Below are 16,340 nucleotides of genomic sequence, written 5' to 3'. Positions count from 1 at the left end.
TTATCAATGTTGATTCACCAAATTGTTTGATAAATATAAACAACTTCCTTCAAGCTCTGGAACCCGATGGCATGGGTGGAAGTGACATTGCATAAACGGTGTAATTAATGACGTTGCAGGAATGACATCAGATAAAAACTGACCTCACTGACATCACAGAAGTAACCTCACCGAAATGTAAGAATAATAACACAACAAAAAGCACGTAAAGAAAATAACTCACTTTGTAGTTACGAGCCATATTTTATGTATTTCATTGCACAATCCCCATGTATCTAGACTCAACTAAGATGGTCTCTCGATATGAAAGCCATACTGAGACTGCACACAATACTTTTGGTTCAAATACCAACGAGCAGCCGCGGTCGGTAGTAGGAGTTCCTGCAGGGCGGTGACGTCGGGAGGGGGAGGGGCAGGGTGGGGGGTAGTAAACTATGGATTACGGAGGTTTACAGGTAAGTAAACATATAAATTAATAAAAACGAATTTCGTTGCGTGCACTGCATCGCATTTGGGGATGCAGTGCACGCAACGAAATTTGTTTTATTAATTTATATGTTTACTTACCTGTAAACCTCCGTAATCCATAGTTTACTACCCCCCACCCTGCCCCTCCCCCTCCCCACGTCACCGCCCTGCAGGAACTCCTATTACCGACCGCGGCTGCCAACAAGACTTTTGTGTTACTGTGAGCTCTATCTGACTTTCCGTTCCCGGGTTCTCTGCCACACCATAGTTAACAATATAAGTGGTCTGAGCAGTGGCGGTCGGCATGGCTCAGGGGTGAGGGGGTGAGCACGGGGTTCGTGGGGATGTTGCGCGGGGAGGTCGTGATTGAGGGAGGGAGCTTCACGCAAAAAAAATGGTAACTTTCTGCTGGGTCCCGGGTCCCACGTCTCTGGTCCTGCTCCTGCTCTCCTGCTTCTGACTACAGTAACAGGAAGCAGGCAGCCGGGCTCCCTCCCCGAAGCCAATCACAATGCTGCAATGCTGCATTGTGATTCGTCTGAGCGCCCTGACACGGCGCTTAGCCAGGGGCTTTTGGGGGTGGGCATGATCTCCATGCAGTCTGTAATGCAGCCTGCATGGAGTAGGGGAAAGTGCGCATTACTGGTTTGGGTGACCCGAGAGTGCTAACCAAACAGCTATTGCGCACTTAGGAGTGGGCAGACCACTCCTCCCCTGCCCTGCTCCGTATGCAGAGTAGCCCCACCCACCTGCAAAGGAAACATAAAATGATAATAACTCAAAGTTATTATCATGTTATATTTCCTTTCCTTTCCACTGCTCGCCGACACTGGCTCCGAGAATACAGGGTCAAGATGGTTTCTGGGGCTTCTGAGGCTCAAGTGGTCTTTGACAGTTATAGCCTAATTTGCCTTGTGCATCTGGATATGAAATGGGCATGTGGAGCCTCATATGTTGATATATAGCCCAACATGCTCAACACATCTTTACACACACAGGTTTAGACTGACTGCATGTAACACCAGTCTATGCTTTAATCAGAAGAAGATATCAAAGAATATATTATTAGCACAACAAGACATGATGCAAAAACTGCTTTTGCCACATGTCCCACCCATTCATCATGAAACACTGGAGCATATTTACAAGGGGAAATCGCAACAAGAACGTCACTTTGTGCGATGTTCTGGTGGCGATATGCCCTTCTCCTTATGTACAAAGCAGCATTAAGCCACTTTTTGTAGCTTACGCGACTTTGTAAATAAGATCCCTTTACACTCATCACTTAGCGTGAAAGGGGCTTGCAATGGATGTTGCTGTGGGCGTTCCACCGCAATACCCATTGCTTTTGACGCTGCACCAGATTTATAAGGAGGTGTACATCTGAGGCAGTGCCAGAAACTAACACCATGCAAGAGAAGGAGTTAGAATGGCGAAACGAGGAGAAATAATTTTATTTCTTTTCGTTTTAGTTTTTTCTATGTGTTCTGCATTATGCAGCACACATAGAAAGAGCAAAATACTGTTAATGATTGTTTCTGTGCAGGAAGTGGTCCCATCCTGAACATAAACAATCATTTAATAATGACGATTTGCTGCACACATTGAAGTAACAAATCGCCTATGGTGCAAGGGCGCCTGGGTTGGCGGTAGGCAGCTAAATTTAGAGCCAGTGCTAGGGAAAACACTTGGGTGTGCAGCCATGAATTTTGAAAATGTGCGAGCGTGGCGCTGCCAAATTTGGCGCAGCTCCGAGCTCTGACATTTTCTAGTAAATATGCCCCTCTGTTTTTATAACAACTTCCGCACACTGCAATATATTTAAAAGTGTTTCTACTATTATTCTTTGACTCTATCACACTTCCTTATGCTTCTTTGCAGGCAGCATTATATGTGGGAATAATTTGTTTACACTTTTTTCTATCAGAAATTATTAGTTTAAAAATCTGCATCTACCACTCACCAATGGAAATCTAAATGTAAAACCTACTTCATCCATGCTCATGGTTAATGTGGCTCGGCTTATAGTTCATCACTTCCCCAAATGAGAGTAACATTACACTGCCACTGATTCGCTGTGGGAGTCTATACAAGGCTGAGACTAATTACATTTTTATGTCTTCAAACTCTTTCATACCAATGTAAAATTTAAACATCATAATAAGTCATCATTTCAATTATCTATATTGTTAGTGACTTTTAAATGATGTTATGTACATTCAATGAACATTAAATCTCATCATGGAGTTGCATGCTGCTTTCATTTTCATCTTGTTTCAACAGTGATATTTAAAGAACTACACTTTGCTTCATTTTTCATTAAGACTTTGATGTTAAAAAGAATATATGTTTCCCATGAACTGTCGCTGGCTTCCCTCTTCCACACTGAAAACTCTGTTGTTAAAAATCACTTTCAAAATGTGACTATGAGTTCAACGGTGTGAGCACCTTGCGAAGAGTCTCTAGCTTAAACAATATTGCGTTTTATTACAGAATCCAGAAAAGAAACAAGTAGTAATTTGAACGATTCAGGATGACATTATCAATTTAATGAAGACTCATTATTACAATTCGACACAAACAAAGCTGGAAGAGACATAGAAAGCTATAAACATACCCATCCTTCAAACGTGGATTAGTACTCATATTGCTAAAACAAGTGGGTCCCTTTTTTAGAACACTTTTAGGACAATAGATCAGAACCATAGATAAAAATATATTTTTTCATGGAAAGGGCAGCGTTGTAAGTTTTTTTGTGGGTAAGTGTGCCTTATACATTTAAGTTACTTACTACCTCATTTTGCTCATTAGCTCGATGTCCATATTACTGTAAATAACGTTGCACTGTGGTCTATTTTCCGGAATGTGTATGACTATATTTATAAAATGTGCAGCAGCTGCCCAGGATCCTAACAAATCTCTTCCCTAAGTTTGTCTTTCTGCAGAAGGGCAGTTTACCAACTGAACATCCTTGGCATATTTTTGTTGAGGAGTGGAGGCGGCGGCCAAAGGAAGGGGAGCCGACTACTATATACAAACAGATAACATTAATAACCACAACTTCTCCGGGACTGTGCTGATATTTTCCCTGCAAGCATCCCCTCTTTATCTTATCTGCTCAGAAAGTAAACACAAGGTTCCCATTACCTCTCGATATCAGTGAGTCTGGAGGAGTCTCGGAATCCTTTTGCAAAGGGGTTGCTGTCAATTTTCAGCTTGGTTATCTACAAATACAAGAGAAACACAATGTTATATATATTTTTTTTGCTCTTTTAAGATTTTCACCTTACAACCTAATCAGCGACTAATCCTCTACTTTTCAGTGCTAAGTGCTACATTCACTCAGATTCTCTCTAGAGCATCCATGGAAAAGTATTTTAGGACATGCTGGTCTGCAGTAAAGATGGAGTCTTAAAGGAGCATGGTAGACCCCCTGGGATTAAGTAAGAAATGAGTATGCACAGGGAGGGTATCCAAGCTACTCAGAGGTCAAACTTAATGTGGCGAAAGTGAGATGTCTCCAAAAATATTTTAGGAGATCCCTGCTTTATTTCACCCACCCGTAATCCAATGGGCAGCAACGTGCAGGGCTGTTGTGTACATATGTCGTAAGTGACTTTCGATTTCTTTTTGTTCAGTGTTATGTGCAACTCTTGGAGTGCCACCCGTTTGGCCTCTTTAGCGTGACATAGCTATAGTTATAATGTTCTATTTTGATTTTTCCTACTACATGGCCCCGGTTTCCCACATAAGATGATTGCGCCCTCTTGCGTGCAAACAGCATAACAACTCAGTAGATACAGATTCAGTTAATATCAAATCAAATACTAGCTCTTGGGCAATTCATATCAAATCATATACTAGCTGGTGGAGACAAACCTAGGTGTTCCTGTTTATTAAAAGGAGACAATATTCCATTTTCTGGTGAATTTCAATCATTTAACTTGCTCTTTGTTTGCAACTTATTATTTGTTTAATTAGTGTGCCAATGTATGAATATTCGCAATGCTCTAATCAAATGTCCTTTCAACGAATCGCAGCAGCCTTTTTGGTCAACAGTTAGTGCATCATCACAAAACATGTTACTTAATTAAGTTACTGCTTGAGTAGGATTTATACATTTGTTGCTGCAAAACTCAGACGCTTCTGTTACTGAATTGGATTTTGGAATTCCATAACCCCAGGCAAGGACATCTAACACTGAACATTTACACTACTGGCAAATGGTTTCATCGTGTCTATTTTGCTGCTGTTTGTTGCACAAAAACGAGAATGAGCAAAAAGACCACAAGACCCCCCCAAAAAGGAAAGAAATGCACTGGAATCTATCAACAGTAATGATGCAAGAAAAATATATAAGGACAGCAAACAAAGGGGAATCTATTGCATTGCTGGTATGGTAAAGCAAATTGACGAAAAAAGGACACAAAACAATAAAAAAGAGGCAAAGCAAATAAAGAGGCAACAAAAAATATAAAAATAAGTTATACAGAAGTAATTGAACGAGTACCACTTATTATGCTCGACTTCCAACTTGGTATACGCATCCCCCCTTTACATATGTTTGGCATTCTTCTTTTGGTTCGGGCATCCATCACACTGCTGTGTTCGGTCTTAAATTCAGAGTTAGCAACCCTTGGCCCTGTGCTTGGAGAATGAGAGGGCTTCCATCGCGCTCTCAGTGATGCATGCTATGGAAAGCACCACTACTGAAGCAATGCATACAATAATGTGGCCTCTTCTTTATTTGTTCATCCATTTCAGTTCAATAAAAACATCAGGAAGAGTGTTTCAATAGAATTTGCCCAACACACACAAATACACACACCAATACACACATGAACACGCACACAGCTATTGCCTGTAGGTGGAAAAAGGCAGAGCCGTACCTTTTCTGTATTTGGGGTACCCAATGTAGGTGCAGGACGGCCAGGTCCATTCTTTCACAGTAACCACTAACTATTTAAATGAGTTTAATTTAGCATTTTTATATGTAAAATATGTCATGTGAAACCATAACGATATTGCATGAATCTCGCTCTTCAAGACTTGCTCTGATTGCTTCTGCTCTTTATGCATTGAGCATGCAAAAAAAACACCATGCAGCTTCATTTGAATAAGGGCGTAGTGAAAGCATCGGCCTTGCTCTGATAAACACTCACCATGAGTCCTGCCTCATCCGCTGAGTGGCAGTTAAGTCTAGAATCTGGGTTGGACAAGTGGAAGTTGTCAATCTTGACAGTATCTGCACGCCCTTCCTGCTATGCTGTTTCTCCTGTTCCAGGGCCTCAGTAAACCCAGGGGAGGACCACCGGCCGTGCCACTGGGCTTTGTCAAGTAAGATAGGAGGGCCTGTGCATAATTGCCTTTGTGCTTGCTTAGTTTGTGAAAGTGAATGTAAGGATGAACTGTAATGACTGCATGGATTTATAAGTTGGTGGGTGAGCCTTGAAGGTGTGAGTGTTCATGTAGACCTGGTATGGTCAGAAGATAATGATATGGGTGGTAGAGATCACCCTGGTCTAATGGTGACATACTTAATATCATGAGAGCATTCATAGTGACATTCTTTCTATCTCTGATGCAATGGAGAAACATTCTTGATATGTAGCTGGCATTCTTCTTCACAACAATCTGGCCATTTTTAGCATTAGAGTGACCCATCAAAGACTTTTTGTGGTCATGTCTAATAATATCATGTCTATCCTTGACATAACGATGACCATCCTTGATGTTCTGTTGGCATTCTCAACATAATTGTGGGTATCTGTCTCATAATAGTGAACCTGGCACAAAGGTAATCATCCTTGACTCATTACAACCTTTTATCAGGTAATTCTGTTTTCGCTTCAATAATGGTGGTGTAAATCTTTGCTTGACAGCCATCCCTGGAATTTATTGGAGATGGTAAGAGGATATAAAAGGAAGAATATCTTTTTGCGTGATAGCAGTACATGTGAGTGTTTGGTGAAAATAACAACCAGATGTTTGATGACCAAGCATGAATTTACTAAAACTAAAAAAATCTTATTTCAGGGAAATAGTACAGAGTTTTCAGTTAGAATGATATTATTTATCCCCCCAAAAAATGCTGCATATTATAAGCTTTTAAAATGTATATAGCAGGTCTGCTGTATTGGGATTGTCGGGCGTTCTATCTTTTGGTTTTTCCAGTCTGCTCCTTTCAGGACAATTTGGTTTTGTACCAGATTATTATACTGACCTGCAAAAATAATGTGGCAAAAACATAGATGACCACAATATTATGAAAGTAAGTATATATAGATATTTTTAATATATACTTAACATTACACAGATTTACTTTGCATATATATATATATATATATATATATATATATGTGTATATATATATATATATATATATATATATATATATATATATATATATATATATATATATATATATCACTGAAAAAACCATAGGTTTCACACAAGTTATAGTTAGCGGAAATTTTACTGATAAAAAACCAATGAAATTCCCCCGTTATAGTTAGTGCAGGAAACTATAACTCACGCGACCGCAATCCTCTGCTGATGCTAATACTGTATTTAGACACTTATTTGCCCATGTCTTCTTCCATACATTTTTAGCTATACATATATTACAAATATTTTTTTTTCATAAAGACACATATGTCATCAGCAGAAGATTGCGGTCGCGTGAGTTATAGTTTCCTGCACTAACTATAACGGGGGAATTTCATTGGTTTTTTATCAGTAAAATTTCCGCTAACTATAACATGTGTGAAACCTATGGTTTTTTCAGTGAATTTGCAAGGTTTTTTAAATGCTAATTCCTAACTATAACGTGTGTGAAACCTATGGTTTTTTCAGTGAATTTGTACGTTTTTTTAAATGCTAAGTTACTTTACGCCATTCGTGGCGTGCGCGCCCACTTAACGCAGTTCGTTCCGTGCGCGCACGGTGCGCTTCGCGCACCGTGCGCGCACAGTGAGCACGCGGTGCGCTTTGCGCACCGCGCGCCCACTTTACGCAGTTAGTGCCGTGCACGCACGGTGGGCACGCGGTGCGCTATGCGCACCGCGTGCCCACGTTACGCTAGATGGGCCATGTACGCACGATGCGCTTCGCGCACCGTGCGCACATGGAGGACATATTATGCGCTTCCTTGTGATAGGTAATCTGTTGAAATTTTTTTGGGAAATGCTGTGCTCTTACATGCCATGCACAATAAAAACTTATTGTGTTGTCCTTTGGTGTGCCGCTGGATTATTTCCTGGGAATTCTCAGATCTTATCCTATTTAAAGACTTTTCTAGCGGAGTTGCGACTGCGGAGTTGCGACTGCTGCTGGCACCGGCGTCGAAAGGGAGGAGAGCGGTGATTTTGCAACGACCTTTTACCTTCGACTAAAGGTCCTATGGAAAAATGCATGGGGAAAACGCATTTTGGGACCCCCCTTTTTTCTCGGCACCCGCTTGACGAATCACCCCGAGACTTTCAGGGTAGGACCTGAGCGGAGCGCCCCATTAGTTTAGAAAATTTCGCGAAGATTCGTCAACTGGCGCCAAAGTTATTCAAAATAGAATTTTGAGATTTCCTATGGAAACACGGTCCTAACTATAACTATCTCTTCAAGGTAGATAGATATGAAGTCAAGAATTGCAAACCTGCACGCATATCTTTGGGATATATTGATCATCGATAATTTGTCCATGATCTTTTGACAGGTTGATATTGTTGTCTCATTATAGTGGCATACAATCAGTAGATTATTAATCATAACATATAATTGTGAATCTACCCAGAAGAGGTTGGATGATGGAAAAATACATTCAAGAAGGTATGATAGACCATGTGATATTGCACAACCAGATTCTCTTACCTGCCTTTTATACACATATAGATCCTTAACCATTTTTAGGGCAAGTGTGACAAGACAACACTGTTTTGCAAAGATGTTTTTGTCAAATTTTCCTTGGGAGGCATGAGCTGAGGTTAAGGTCTTGCTTGGAAGGCCCTTTCAGAAACTCTGGATTTTAAGCCTATTTGTGTGACAATTTTGATAGAAAATTCACCATTTCGCTCTGCTTTTTCAAAGATTTGCGAGGAGAGAAATCTTATGAACGTTTGTAGCAGAAGCTAGGTTCACTAATTTGGAAGGCATGCTAAGTTCAATTTGAGGTAGTTACTGGTATCTTGCCATTTTCAAAATGCACCTGCAACCACCGACTGACAATCCTTTTCAACAGGTCCCATTTACTGAGGGGTACGTATTTCAGCCTTGAGGGTGGAGGCATTGTTTATCTCTAGTCTTCATTCTGGCTCAGCTCAGAGTGAAAGTTTTGTGTGTGTCCTGGTGTCTCGGCAAAGAAATCACGTTTTCAACAAAATATAAGTGAGCAACTAAATACACCGAAATCTGTGTTCATAGGAAATGACAAATAGAGCAGCAGACGAAATTTCTGAAAAGAGATACTTAACAATTCTTAAGGGCAATTTTGGACTCCAGTTTATGAGGATGAAATCATGAACTGCAGGTGCCTCTGCAGCATAACATACCGCCTAACTCACGAACTGAATTTAGGATATTCCCAATCATTATGGCAAGGCAAACGCAGCTGGTATCGTAGCTTAGGCAAATACTCGAATAGATGATGAAACCGCACATTACCTTTACAGTGAACATTTCGACCACGCATGCCTTAACCATGAAAATGTAAGTATTTTGCAGGTAAGTATACACCCATTCTATGTATATATAAAGAGTTTATACTCACCTGTGTACTTACATTTCCGTGGTAAAGGCATACATGGTAAAGGCATACATTTGACAAGAAATATACAGGTAGGCACAAACCCTAATTTTATATATATATATAATATGTGAACAAGGGCTCTTGGGCCCGAAACGCGTCGTATGCTGAGACATTGGTATAAATAAATCATCTCGCCAGATTCCAGTGGTCCGTCTCCTTTTTCGCCAGTTTCTGGAGGTTTTTGGAATTTACGGTTTGCTGATATATATATTCACTTAAAAAACCATAGGTTTCACACAGGTTATAGTTAGGTGGATATTTCTCTCGTAAAAAAACAATGAAATTCCCCCGTTATAGTTAGTTCAGATAACTATAACTTGCGCGCCCGCAATCCACTGCTGATGACGTCACATATTACATCACTCAAGACATGGTCAGTGGCATCACTCATGACATCACTGATGACATCATCCTTGTGATAGAGTGGCGGTCGCATGAGTTATAGTTATCTGAACTAACTATAACAGGGGAATTTCGTTGGTTTTTTACGAGAGAAATATCCACCTAACTATAACCTGTGTGAAACCTATGGTTTTTTAAGTGAATTTGCAAGGTTTTTTAAATGCTAATTCCTAACTATAACGTGTGTGAAACCTATGGTTTTTTAAATGAATTTGTACGGTTTTTTAAATGCTAAGTTATGTATTTCTTAATATATATATTTTTTTTACTTTTTTTACCGTGCGCGCACCGTGCGCGCACCCCGCGATTTAAAAAAAAAAAAATATGAAATGTTTTTTTCCCCCTGGGGGTCCTTCTGTGACCCCCTGACAAAGGCTAGGGGGTCAGGAACTCTCTTCCCTGCCCCCTTTTCACGTTTTCCACCTTTTTCCCCCCTTTCCTTTTCAGTGCGAGAGACAAAATGGCGGCCGACACTTCCTGATTTCGACCGATTCGAATGTTGACTGACATCTAACAACCAATCAGAATTTCGCTCGTGCGCGGCAACGTGCGCGCACCGTGCGCGCACGGTGCGCGCGTATAGATATTTATATGCTTTTAAATGCTATTTTCTCAGGAAATACTGAACAGATTGACACCAGACCTGCAAAAGGCACTTCCCTGACCTGAGGACTACCTCTCTGCCAAATTTCAAGTAATTCTGTTCAGCCGTTCGGGCTGTACCTTCGACTAAAGGTCCTATGGAAAAATGCATGGGGAAAACGCGTTTTGGGACCCCCCTTTTTTCTCGGCCCCCGCTTGAAGAATCACCCCAAGACTTTCAGGGTAGGACCTGAGCGGAGCGCCCCATTAGTTTCGAATTTTCGCGAAGATTCGTCAACCGGCGCCAAAGTTATTCAAAATAGAATTTTGAGATTTCCTATGATAACACGGTCCTAACTATAACTATCTTCTGGCGACCGCCAGTAGATAATATATACATATATATATATTCATCACCAAGAAGTTATTGTAAGTTACTTTTGTCATTCTATTAATTGTAAAACTAATAAATATTTCTTTTTTTAATGCAAATCAATGGCACAATCTATTGGGGTAATGTACTTTACTAATTAGTTCTTGCAGTGTGGTTCTCTAACTTTAGATTTTGAGGAAGCACACCCATGGACAGATTGCTACAGTTAATAACACACCTAGGCACACACTTCCGGCACGAGCCCAAAGTGGAAATAGTGAATGGAAGGAGAAGATAGCTTGAGAAAAGAAAAATACTTAATTAAAAAGGTTTTAAGTCTCTTTCTAAACGTTTTGGGATCCTGAAGGCTGCGTAAGTCAAGCGGGAGTTCGTTCCAGGCCACTGCCGCCATGTAAGCAAAAGAGCTGTCATCTGCCCTTGTAAGGAAGAATCTGGGGGTGCAGGACCTCAGCATTGTGGAAGAGCGAAGTTGACTGGTAGGGGCAGAGAACTGAAAGCGCTTCCTTAACTACACCAGACCGAGCCCATAAAAGGCAGCATGTGCCATTACTAGGGACTTGAATTTAACCCCTACTTTCACAGATAGCCAGTGCAGGTTACGAAGGTGCTGTCTAATGCTGAAAATTCTTAGGGAGGTTAAGGAGAGTTCTGGCCGCAGCATTTTGAACAACCTGCAGTTTATCTAGTAGATAGCCGGGCAGACCAGAATACAAAGCATTGGCATAGTCAATACAAGAGGTAATGAGTGCTTGGGTGACAGTTTCCCTTGCAGATAGAGGGAGTAAAGGTAGGAACTTTTTTATTGATTTCAGTATGCCAAAGCATATTCCTGCCAGTTTGTTATTCTGAGTGCCAAAAATCAACTTTCCATCGAACCAGATTCCTAAGTTCTTAACAGGTTGACCCTGTATACACTAATACACTCAGGCGCACATTCTTGCATACACTAAAACACCCAGGCACAAACTGATGCATACACTAACACACCCAGACACTCACTACTGCATACACTAACACACACCAGGCACACACTGACGTATACACTGACACACCTAGGCACACAATTATGCATATACTGACACACCCAGGGACATACCAATACAGACACTGACTGATACATCCAGGCATACAGCAATGCAGACACAGACACACTCAGCCTAACAGTAATGCATCCAATTGCACACCCAGGCATACACTGATGCATACACTAACATACCCAGGCTAACACTGATGCATATGCTAACACATGCAGGCACATACTGATGCATACACTAACACACCCAGGTACACACTAATGCTTACACTAACACACCCAGGCACACACTGACCCAAACACTAACACACCCATGCACACATTGATGCACCCAGAGACTTACAATGTAGACACTGACACACCAAGGCATACAGCAATGCAGACACATACACACCCATCCAAATACTAATGCATACAATAAGACACCCAGTCATACAGTAACATATACACTGACACACCAAGGCAAGCACCAAAGCATACTTCGAAATACCCAGGCATACACCAATACAGACACTGACACACCTAATCTAACTCTAAGGCATTCTTTCATGCACACACTGACACACCCACTCTCACACGATACAGTTCCTGACACATTAAAAACACAGAGTTAGCTCCTGGAGTATATGGTGGTTCTAACAAGAAACACTTTTTTTTCTAGATGGGATTTTATAACAGATTTGTTTAATTACATTGAAAAACGTCATTTACTTTTCATCAATTACATATGTGATTTTTATGTTTTTGAACATATAAAATGTATATTTATAAAAAAAAGAATGTCTACAGTACACTACAAAAAAATACTAAATTAAATATAAGAATAAATTGTAATACACTTAGGGGCCGATTACGATGCCGTCATCATTGTTGTGGAAACGGGACCAGCCGACAGGTAGTCGGCGGTCTCGCCCACCATATTACGATCCGACTGCCATGGAGGCGGTTGGAAACATGCCTCTTTGCTTTGAGGCTTGCGCTGTGGCCCAGAAAAGGTCTGCAGCACAAGCCCCAATGCCAAAAGGCATGTTTGGAAGCATCCCTATAACCTGTGGCAGGTACCATGCGGTGCCTTCCACCCGATGCAGGGATGTTTGTGGAAGCACCAAAGGTGGCCCCCAGGGCCCATAGCAGAGAGCCATGGGGGACAGGAGCCCAGCTAGGGGCACCAAAAAAGCCTTTTGGACAGCCTTTCTACGTCAAAAGAACCAACGTGAAGTGGCTGGTGGATAGGAGGATCGTAATCCCCATGGCAGTGCTTCAGAAGGCACCGCCTCCATTGTGGGGAATGCAATTGGACGACCGCCTGATGGGCTCATTGAGCCCATGTGAAGTTGTTGCTTGCTCCCTGGGCCAATGCGGTCTGACCGACCACATCCTTATGCAGTGTTCTGACTGCAGATAGAGATATCGGTGGGACTGACACCGATGGCACATCGGTATTGGTCCCACCGACATCGCAATCGGGACCTTAGTATTAAAAATAGATCCTACAAACTAACTAAAAAACACTAAGCATTAGAGGGACATAATAGTTTAGAAATGGAATTTGAAAAACCTTTCAAATTCACTGAAAAAAAACAAACGTCGCAGGGATGATTTAGTTAGGAAATAGAAAGGAAACATTTTTAGAAATTCCCTGTCCCTGAAGCCTTTGGATGCAAAAATCCAAAGGTTGCAGGGACAATAGGTAGGTTCAGATTTCATTCGTACGAAACCATTGAAATCCAGCTGCTATAGTTATCTGAGCTAACTATAATTTATGCCCCCACAATGCACTGCTTATGACCTCACATATTGCATCACTCATGACATGGTCAGTGACATCACTCATGACATCACCAATGACATCATCCAGTGAATGTAAGTGTTTTCTAAGAGTTTATGAGTGTTAAATATATATACTAAGCTACTACATAAGTTAAAAAAGTATACTAGGTGTACTACTAGTGAGTGATACTACTTCACACAAAATATGTGAGTGGCTGTGTGAGTGTGTGTATCCGTGTGTGAATGGGTGTATGAGTGGCTTTCAGGGTGTGTGAGTTGGTGTGTGAGTGGCTGTTCGGATGTATAAGTATCTAAGAATGAAACATATAAATAATGTGCATATCAAAGTGAACGCGCAGGATATCTGCAGGCTTTTGTAACGGCTGCATTGTAAAGTTAATGCGTGGTAAGGGCTGCTTTGTTATTGCTGTTTCCCACTCTGTGTGTGGCAAATGCTGTGTGTATATCATAAATATATCACATAGTCAAGTTGCACCAAAGCCTTTTATCCTTCTGAGGCTGATGATGCCAAGAGGCAATTCAGTCTGTGGTGAAAACTAAATATATCGTGGTAATTACTTTCACATAAAGCCATAGTTGTCTAGCCTTCCTATTTATGGTGTGACAATAGATGCCGATTTAAGACTTTTTGTATATTCTCCCACATAAAATAGCTTATGGTCATTTGTGATATCACAATCCAGACAGTGATTATCAGATGAGACTGTCTCCAGAAAAATTGAGACATTATTTGTACAGAAGCAGGGCCAATGAGGCTCGTGACTTAGCATTCAACTGTGTAGCAGTGGTTTGACTGCTTCGATAGACATATGACCTTTAAATTTTAAAATACGAGATAGTTTGTTGAAAGTGTAATGTAGTTAGCCTTTATCAAATAACAAATACAAATTTAGTTAACAGTAGCATTGAAATTAATGAATGACAGATTTATGACTTTGTGTTGTACAAGGAAAGTTCTACCTAGAACTCTTAGGCATGCCCTTATAGGCATGTACATTTGTGTGCGCATGCATGTGCAAGTGGCTGCTCCTCGAGGGAGTGCCGTGGGGAGATGGGGCGGGGTGGGCCAGGGTGGGTGGTAGTAAACTCCGGCATACGGCCGAACGGAGGTAAGTAAATAAATAAATAAAACAAATTCATTGCGCCCGCTGCATCGTAATTCGTTTTATTTATTTACTTACCTCCGTTCAGCCGTATGCCGGAGTTTACTACCCCCCACCCTGCCCCTCCCCAGCCCCATCGGCCCACAGCACTCCCTCGAGGAGCCGCCACTGGCATTTGCATATGTAGATATATTCCTTAAAAAACACGTTGTTGGTGCTTTATACTCGAAAGCGAAAGCCTAACAATGACTGGAATTCAACAACTAGGGTTAACTACCAAACATGTGCCCCACTACACTGCTGGTGACCTCCAACATGACAGATGACATTACAAATGACATATCAATGACATCCCTAACGATACAATATCATTTGCATTACATGGAGATGAGACGCCGCCGCAGTTTCATTCACAACTAACGTATACCGGGACAGACTTTAAAGATCTTTAAGGCTGCATTTCCACTGTAACATATAGGTAGCCTCTCAGATTAAATGCATGCAGAGCAGGGAGGGTGCTACATTTACACACACAATTGATTCTTCTCGGTCATTGAAGCAGGTCTATGTCTGCAGTACCACTGTTAACCTCTAAAAGTCCTCTTACTAAGTATGCAGATATTAAAGGCTTGTGTGTCATCACACACATTAACTGTTGCTGTATGGCTGCAGTTCTACTCTGAAGATCCACGTCTTCACATATGATACACTGCATCCATAGGAGTAAGAAGCAGGAGCGGCCCGTACAGGTAAAAGCGGTGGGGCGCTGTGGCGCTAGGGTGGGGTGGGGGGACTCGGCAGCTGACGAGGTAAAATTAAATAAATAATTATTTTTCCCTCGTCGACATCTGTTGAGGCCCCCCTCCCCCCCAAACCCACTGCTCTTACCTGCACGGGCCGCTCCTGTTAAGAAGTACCACTATATGCTCCTGGATTGTTTTTTCAAAATAACCGTTAGTGTTGTTACATTATGGAAAAAAAAGACCTGTCCCCCTAAATTTCCAATGCCTGTCTCCAAAGCTAAACGTTTGCTTTTAAGAAGTGCTTTATTGTTTTATCAGAACAGTTGCTTGACTGAGCTGCCATTTACTGTGGCTATGCCAACATATTTTAATTGTATAATTTGTAGCCACATCAGCAACATCACTGACCATACTAGTTTTTAAATCTTCTGTGTTGTCATATGGAAGTTCATGAGCAGTGTGTGGCTGTTTAAGGTAGGACGACTGCTTTGCTACCGTAACTGAAGAATTTCACTGTTTTTTAGGCTTTTCGTTCATAGCGATAAGATGACTTAAACTAAAGTGTAACCTTTACTTGAAATTATCAATTTTTTCAGTGAATTGCATGGGTTTTTAATGATATATGGGATAGAGTACCATATGTTATTCATTATAAGGATATTGCAAGTCACAGAGGAGTTACATGATGATGTAGAGGAAGGAGGACGACAGTCGAGTTCCTTTGTAAGGTTATGGAACACCAAGGTGACTTCAATTATCGATTTAAGGTATAGCAGATGGTATTTTATTACAAACCATTACCCTTACCAAACACCTGTTAAAGCCATGGTGTCTTTCTCTGTCATATAAAGGCATGAAGAATAAAAGTAGCATCTGTAACGTGAAATTAAACACAGTAGCGGCCTGTGGAGGGAGTGCCGCGGGGTGGTGGGGCGGGGCGGGGGAGGGGCAGGGTGGTAAATTCCGGCTCACGGCTGACCGGAGTAATGTAAGTAAATAAATAAAACGAATTTCATTGCGCGCG

General features: G+C 41.3%; 1 protein-coding gene across 4 annotated transcripts in view; it reads right to left on the bottom strand.

Moving 5' to 3' along the window:
- The window catches only part of TBX20 (T-box transcription factor 20), a 117,886-nt gene that overhangs the window by 48,016 nt on the left and 53,530 nt on the right, over nucleotides 1-16,340 (bottom strand). For all 4 annotated transcript variants that reach the window (XM_085607482.1, XM_085607484.1, XM_085607485.1 and 1 more), the window contains exon 6: nucleotides 3,616-3,692. In XM_085607482.1, the coding sequence (XP_085463608.1) occupies nucleotides 3,616-3,692 (77 nt within the window). The remainder of the gene's footprint in view (nucleotides 1-3,615; nucleotides 3,693-16,340) is intronic.

The sequence above is a fragment of the Triturus cristatus genome, chromosome 5_2, assembly GCF_964204655.1.
Source record: "Triturus cristatus chromosome 5_2, aTriCri1.1, whole genome shotgun sequence".
NCBI classification, from domain to species: Eukaryota; Metazoa; Chordata; class Amphibia; order Caudata; family Salamandridae; genus Triturus; species Triturus cristatus.
Note: the sequence above shows the minus strand (reverse complement) of the source record. Positions and strands in the feature narration are given on the sequence as shown.